Source organism: Suncus etruscus, chromosome 2 (assembly GCF_024139225.1).
Source record: "Suncus etruscus isolate mSunEtr1 chromosome 2, mSunEtr1.pri.cur, whole genome shotgun sequence".
Classification (NCBI taxonomy): Eukaryota; Metazoa; Chordata; class Mammalia; order Eulipotyphla; family Soricidae; genus Suncus; species Suncus etruscus.
Window position 1 is genome coordinate 1,933,770 of NC_064849.1, and position 7,278 is coordinate 1,941,047.

At 56.4% G+C, this 7,278-nt stretch overlaps 1 protein-coding gene across 1 annotated transcript in view; it reads right to left on the reverse strand.

Annotated features, from left to right (window-relative positions):
• Nucleotides 1-1,068: 1,068 nt before the first annotated feature.
• HPD (4-hydroxyphenylpyruvate dioxygenase) overlaps nucleotides 1,069-7,278 on the reverse strand; it is a 6,992-nt gene continuing 782 nt past the window's right edge. The window contains exons 4-14 of the mRNA XM_049767896.1: nucleotides 6,903-7,007; nucleotides 6,324-6,366; nucleotides 6,137-6,219; nucleotides 5,143-5,232; nucleotides 4,875-4,978; nucleotides 4,560-4,637; nucleotides 4,114-4,276; nucleotides 3,843-3,914; nucleotides 2,992-3,114; nucleotides 1,345-1,461; nucleotides 1,069-1,237 (exon numbers count right to left, since the gene is read on the reverse strand). Coding sequence (XP_049623853.1) covers nucleotides 1,127-1,237; nucleotides 1,345-1,461; nucleotides 2,992-3,114; nucleotides 3,843-3,914; nucleotides 4,114-4,276; nucleotides 4,560-4,637; nucleotides 4,875-4,978; nucleotides 5,143-5,232; nucleotides 6,137-6,219; nucleotides 6,324-6,366; nucleotides 6,903-7,007 — 1,089 coding nt within the window. The 3' untranslated portion in view covers nucleotides 1,069-1,126. The remainder of the gene's footprint in view (nucleotides 1,238-1,344; nucleotides 1,462-2,991; nucleotides 3,115-3,842; nucleotides 3,915-4,113; nucleotides 4,277-4,559; nucleotides 4,638-4,874; nucleotides 4,979-5,142; nucleotides 5,233-6,136; nucleotides 6,220-6,323; nucleotides 6,367-6,902; nucleotides 7,008-7,278) is intronic.

Below are 7,278 nucleotides of genomic sequence, written 5' to 3' on the forward strand. Positions count from 1 at the left end.
TGCAAGCAGCCGATCCAGGACCAAAGGTGGTTGGTTCGAATCCCGATGTCCCATATGGTCCCCCGTGCCTGCCAGGAGCTATTTCTGAGCAGACAGCCAGGAGTAACCCCTGAACACTGCCGGGTTGGCCCCCAAAACAAACAAACAAACAAAAAAACACTTGGGCCTTCTGCATGCAAAGAATACACGCTGAGCCCTTTTCACTTTTCTTAGTTGGAGCCGGTGCCATGGCACAGCGGGTAGGGTGTTTGCCTTGCAAGGTTTGATCCCCAGTATCCCAGAGAGTCCCTTGAGATTCCAGAATCCCTGAGCATTGCCAGGTGTAGCCCAAAATCCAAATATATATTTATATATATAATAACTTTATTAAATATATTTAATATATATTAAATATATATTTAAATATAAATAAAAATATATAAATATATAAATATATAATAACTATTTAATATATTTAATATATATTAAATATATATTTAAATATAAATAAATATATATTTATAAAAATATAAATAAATATAAATTAAATATAAATAAATATTTAAATATAAATATAAATATAAATAAATAATATATATATTTGGATTCTGGCCATACTTGGTTCTACCTGAGCATGTATAATTTTTTTAAATATTTTTTTCTTAAATATATATTTTCTTAAAACATATGTATTTGTTTCTTAGTAGCATTTTAACCCTCCTAGCCTGGCTTTTCCCCCACCAGCCCAGCTCTCTGTGCATTAATCCCCGCGCTGCAGCGACTCTAATCCCTAAAATCCCTAAAACAAGAAAGAATAACAATTGCTAAACTCGCTGCCCTGCAGCGCCCCCTGGCGGCCGAAGGGAGTCACTGCCCCCTGCGCGCAGACACCGGCGCACCAAAAGCGACGCACGCACGCACGCAGGGCCCGGAAGCGCTTTTATTAATGGCAGGCGCCCGCCCGCCAGGGGCGTGGCCTGGGAGCAGTGGGCGGGGGACTCGGCTTGCGTCACGCGCGGTGGGCAGGGCGGGGCCGAGCGCGAAGAGAGGCCGCCGGGCGGAGCGCGCGTGCGCACACCGCGGTGGTGGGCGTGGCCTAGTTGACAGGTGGGCGTGGCCTCGGCGGGCTGCAAGAGTTGCTCGGCGCCTACATGCCACGCATTACCCCGTTGGCGTCCAGGTCGGTGAGGTTGCCCCGCAGGTCCTGCTCCTCCTCGAAGGCCTTGAACAGCGAGTTGAAGTTGCCGGCCCCGAAGCCCTGCAGAGGGAGGAGGAGGAGGGAGAGCGTCGATCGGCCGAGCGCCCCCCCCCCCCCCGCATGGGCCCCTTGCCGGCTGCCTGGGAGAGCAGGCTTGGACCCCTCACCTGGTGGTTGTTGCGCTGGATGACCTCGAGGAAGAGCGTGGGCCGGTCCTGCATGGGCTTGGTGAAGATCTGCAGCAGGTAGCCCTGCTCGTCGTAGTCCACCAGGATTTTCAGCTCCTGCGCGGGACACAGACACAGAGACAGGGCCCGGCTGAGACTTCTTCTTCCCCAAGCAAGCAAGTCCTTTCTAGGAAGGCCATTGGCTTTTGGGGGCTTTAATGTGTGTGTGAGTCCTGATGGTGTCCGGGGTTTATTCCTGGCTTTGCAAATCAGGAATCATTCCTGGAGATGTTCAGGGCTTACTGCTGGCTCTGCACTCTCCGGGATCACTCACTCACTCACTCCTGGAGGCGCTCGGGGCTTAGTTCTGAACCTGGGCTTAGGAATCATTCACTTCTGGAGGTTCCCAGGGCTTACTCCTGGCTCTGTGCTTAGGGATTACTCCTGGTTGTACCCAGGGCTTAGTCCTGGTTCTACACTCAGGGGTTACTCCTGGTGGTGCTCAGGGCTCATTCACTCCTGGCAGTGCTCAGGGGACTATATAGAATGCCAAAGATCAAACTTTGCGCAGCCATATGCAAGCTAAGTGCCCTGCCTGCTGTGTTATCCCAACAGCCCCGAAAGGCCACTTTCTCGGTCAGTTCTGACACCTCCAAACACACACACACACACACACACACACACACACACACACACACACCTTGCTACCACAGAGTCTGGATAAGCCCCCATGGAGACACATTTCATCTCTGTCATCTGCCTATGGATCTCCCCTCACCTCCTGACCCTCCCCACAGAGGTCAAAGGACACTTAAAATTTTAGGTCTTCCCTCCCATTTCAAACCCTGGGAGCATTTGTTCCCAGCAGCCCCACTAGGAGAGGGGAGGTCCTTGAATGCAGAGCCAGGAGTTAGCCCTCAGCACCGCCAGGTGGGGCCCTTCAAAAACCAGAACTAACACCCTGTCTTCTCTGAGGGGGAGAGGTTGTGGGCCCTTGGCTGCCTCAGGCAAGTGCTTCTATTTGTCACATTCTCTCTGACCCTAAAACCTAGAGATTTGACTCGAACCCTCACATGTTGCTGTTTGGGAAAGGGCTTTTCTGTTCTGTTTTGGGGGTTGTAGGCCATATTCATTGGGCTCAGAGCTTACTCCTGAGGCTTGGGGGGCCCTATGGGATGCCAGGGTTGGAACATGGCTCAGAAAGGAGCAAGGCAATTTGTCCTCCCTCTGTTCTATCACTCTGGCCCTGGACTGACATTGTTTTGTTTGTTTGGTTTGGTTTTTGGGTCACACCCAGCAGCACTCAGACAACTGCTGGCTCTATACTCAGAAATGGCTCCTGGCAGGCTCAGGGGACCATATGGGATGCCGTGGATTGAACAGATCTGTCCCGGGTAGGCCAAGTTCTGGGCAAACGCCCTACAGCTGTGTTATCACTCGGGCCCCAGGACCCAACCTTCTGTCTGCTAACTCTTCCTTCCCACCCTGCTGACCATGCTGCCCCTGCCCCTTGTGGCCCTATCTTGTCTCCTGCCTAGAAGAAAGCCTTAAGACTGTGGGGTCCTGGACCAACTCCCTGTCTTTTGGGTGTGGGCTCTGGCCGCCTCAGGGCCAGCTGCCGTCCATCTGGCAAGCCCACAGCCTTACCTCCAGCACGTCTATGTTCTCCTTCACACGAATCTTGGCTGTCTTGAGCCTCTCACGGAGCTGTTTGTAGTAGGTGGATGGGACGGCCAGGAACTCCATGCCTCGTGCTCTCAGGTGTCGGATCTGCCATGGAGTGGGCTCAAGTCAGTGCCTCCTGTCCCTGGGTCAGACCCTTGGCAAAGGCCACGGCCACAGCCACATTGCAGGGGGAGCCTTCTCCCATTTCCTTGCTGGCCTGGGAGCCCTGTGGGGGACTGGTTTTCCAGCCAGGAAGGGCATTTTTGGAGGCACCCGGGGCTTCAGTTAGTTGCCTTATGACATAACTGGGAAACTGAGGCACTGAGTGGGGAGGTTCCTCTGCCTGACATCCTAATGAGGATGATTTTATTGCTTTGTTTTGGGGCCACACCCAGCTCAGAAGTTCAGGGGTTACTCCTGGCAGGCTCGGGGGACCCTATGGGATGCCGGGGATTGAACCTGAGTTGGCTGTGTACAAAGCAAACAGCCTCCCCGCTGTGCCTGCGCTTTAGCTCCAGAATGATTTTATTGGAAATAAAGTACAATCCTGTCGCTTGTCTCATCTGGTGGCCCTGCATGGTGCTGATTCTTGGTCCAATTCAGCGCCAGTCTGCCCCCCCCCCCAACGCTCTGCCCCCGCCGAAGGACTGAGCCTCTCCCTTCCTTCTCTCCTGCCTGATCTTCCCTGCTCGGCCTCTCTTGCTCCACACCTGGCCGTCCCTCCTCTTTGGACTTCACCTGCTGCCCTCACTCTAGCTCTTTACCCCCTTCTCTTCTGCCCTGGACAGATATGCACACGCACACACGTTGTCAGACACACACGGGCTGCTCACCGCTGTGATGATGTCTTGGGTCTTGAGTGCGATGTGCTGCACCCCGGCCCCGCCATTGTAGTCAACATACTCCTGCAGGGCACAGGGGAAGGACAGTTGCCACGTTGCTGCATCTGCCCATCTCTGCCTCTGCTCTGCCCTTATCTCTTCACTGTCTTCACTGTCTCTGTCCAGATCTCTGCCTTGTCTCTGTGCCATCTTTCCCCTGTCTCTGCCCTCCTCCATTCCTTCCCTCATCTCTGCCGTCTCTGCCCCATCTCTGCCCTGGCACCTGGATCTGGGACTTCTTCTTGCCTGGCGCGGGCTCATTGATGGGCATCTTGATGGACTCCTCGTAGTTGGCCACCACGATGGAGCGCAGGGAGCTGTACTCGGTGTGCACTTGGGTGTCGTCCACCGACCAGAAGCGGTGGAACTGCAGGTTCTTGAGGTACCTGGGGTTGGGTGGGGGAGAGGCTGATCAGAGCAGCCAGCATCGGTGGTGGTGGCAAGGTCTTCTCCTCGCCCTTGGACCGCCTGCCAGCTCCTTCTGGAGCAGCTCCAGGAAAGTGCTCCCTGAACCTCTAAGGCTGCATCTGAGGCGGATTCTGGGGCTTAGCTGGGCTGCCCTGGGGACATGCCATGCAAGTCTCGCTGTGTCCAGGGAAAGTCACAAGGGTCTGAGCTGGCCTTTCCTGGGGTGGGCCCTCCCTCCCATGTGGCCGGCTTGGGACCCACCAGTCTGACGCCGACAGCATCTCCTGGTCCGGCTGGTTCCCCACGATGTGGTCGATGATCTCCAGGCTGCAGCTGGGCCTGGGCCAGGGGAGGGAGTGTTGGAGGGTGAAGGGTGGGGGGCCATGGCATCTCCCCCTCCCTGAGAACTGCCCTGGCCCCACTGCACACGCAGGCACAAGGCCACTTGTGGTTGTGAACTGGATAGTCCCAGCATCTCTCCTGCCTTTTCTGTCACCCTTGGGGGGACTCCAGGGCCCATCCGGCTCCCAGACACCCCACTTGCCCCTGTCTCCCCACCCAGGGGGGAACACTCACAGCTTGGCCAGGAGGGGGTCCATAAACAAGGGAGCCTCGAAGCCTGGCAAGAAGCGGCCAGTGTAGCTGATCTTCTCTACCAGCGTGTGCGTGGTGTCCCCGTACTGCGGAGGAGCAAGGTGGGGTGGCCTGAGCCCAGGGGACCCTCCCTGCACACCCCAGTCCCCAGGGAGCCCATCCCTAGCCCTGGGAAGGGGAGCCCAGGGCTGACTGCCCCATGCACTGGCCTGGTGAGAGGAGGGTGACGACAGGTGTGGCCAGAACTCACCGTCTGCAGCACCGCGAACTTCACCTTCCCGAACTTGTCCTCTTCTACCCAGGGCTCCCGCACCACCTTGGCACCACGCTCCCGAGCTTTCTGCGGGGCACCAGCACTGCCTCAGCACTGCCTCCTGGCTGCCCAACCCAATCCACCTTTGTCCCGGGCCTCAGGCCGAACCCATTTGGCAAGGGGGGAAACTGAGGGCAAGCGCAGGCTCGGGGTTTGAGGGGATAGGTCAGGTGGGGACAGGGGAGGCGGTTCCTGCCTCTTGCCCACTCACTCTGTGGCCCCTCCCCATCCCCAGTCCTCAGTTTCCCTCCTCTGAAAGGGTGGCCAGGAGGGCATTTAGGGACATTTCATGACATCAGCTACTGCCCTTCCGAACACACCCGGTGCTGCTCAGGGCTGACTCTTGCCTCTGTGCTCAGATATCATGCCTGGTTGGACTCAGGGACCATATTGGGATGATGGGCATCGAATCTGGGTCATGCCCTCCCTGCTGTGCTACATCCATCCCTTATTGCCTTTTTCTTGTTTTTTGTTTTATTACCATTTGGGGGGTTGATTTGGGCCACATCCAGCAGTGCTCAGGATTACTTCTGACTCTGTGCTCAGGGCTCATCGCTGTCAGTGCTGGGAGCCATTGGTGCCAAGGATCGAGATGGGGCCAACGGTGTGCGAGGCAAGACCCTAACCATTGTACTCTCTCTGTCTCTGTCTCTCTGTCTCTCTGTCTTTGTCTCTGTCTCTCTCTCTCTCTCTCTCACTCTCTCTCTCTCTCACTCTCTTTCTCTCTCTCTGGCCCTTACCTCCCCTTTAAAGAGAAGAAAGCTCAGAAACAGAGAGGTCCAGCCACTTGTCCAAAGTCACAGTTTCTGCACCCTCCCTCTCCGAGCAGGCTGCCTCTGGGATCTAGGTTTGGGTCCCACACGCACCAAACTGGGGCCTCCAGTCTTTACACGTGGGGAAACAGGCCCTGAGTGAGTGGGATGGCCCTCACCTGCACGATGTAGTCACAGTCCTCCACCTCGAAGGCGATGTCTTTCACGCCGTCTCCGTGTTTCACTAGGTGGTCGCCCATCTCTGCGGGGATGGTGTTGGGGTTCCTTCCTGCCTCCCCCATCCCAGGTCTCCCAGCCCAAGGCTTTTCCTGGGCTCCCTCCTCCTCCTCTCCCCAGCCCCCTCACCTCTGTTCCAGGGGTTGAGGGCCGAACAAAGAACAAACACGATCTAAGACAGAGCAGGGGAGGGAAGTGTATTGGGGGGTGGGCATCCCTACCCCCACCCTCTGAAGGCCAGCTCTGGGGCGATGCAGGGCTCGGCTTCCTCCTGTCCTGGCCTGGTTGGACCCTTGGACTCTGGTTCTGGCTATTTCTCCCCCAGCTCCCTGGACTGTTTCTTGGGGGTGGGGACTTTTCCTGTGCAAGACCCCATTTTTTGTTTGCTTTGGGGCCACACCTGGCAGTGCTCAGTGGTTACCCCTGGCTCTGCACTCAGAAATTACTCCTGGCAGTGCTCAGGGGTCCATATGGGATGCTGGGGATCGAACCCAGGTCAGCAGCCTGCGAGGCAAACACCCTCCCTGCTGTGCTATCCCTCTGGCCCCAGGGCCCCTATTTTTGAGGTGCTCCAGAGGTCCCAAGATAGAGCAGCCACGACTTGGGGTGCTCAGTGTTGGGCATGGCAGGAAGGAGGGGCAGCTGGCAGGGGACAGGACTGAGCTCAGAGACCAGCAGAGGGCACCCAGGGGTGGGGGACACACATACCTTTCCCTGCTTGACGACGTGGCTAACCACCTCCCGGGACCCGGTCTCCAGACCCTTGTAAGCCAGGGGCTCGAAGCCCATCTTGCTGCAATAGAACGAGGCGGCCTAAAAGGGGTCGCAAAGTGGGTCCCACAAAGAGGTGAGTCCATAGCAGAGGGGCTGGCTGCAGGGTCAACCCCATGGGGTGGGGGGAGCCCTGCACGCAGCCTGACTCCCGCACAGTTGCCCAGCTAGTGGGGCTATTCCTGGCCTGTACTGAGGTGCTGAGCATAGTCCCACAGGGGTCTGCCGCCCTCATTACATAATTAGGATCCCCAAACTCTGCCCACCCTGCCCCTCCCCTCCCTGGGCCAATCGCAGCGGACATGGCTGCGCC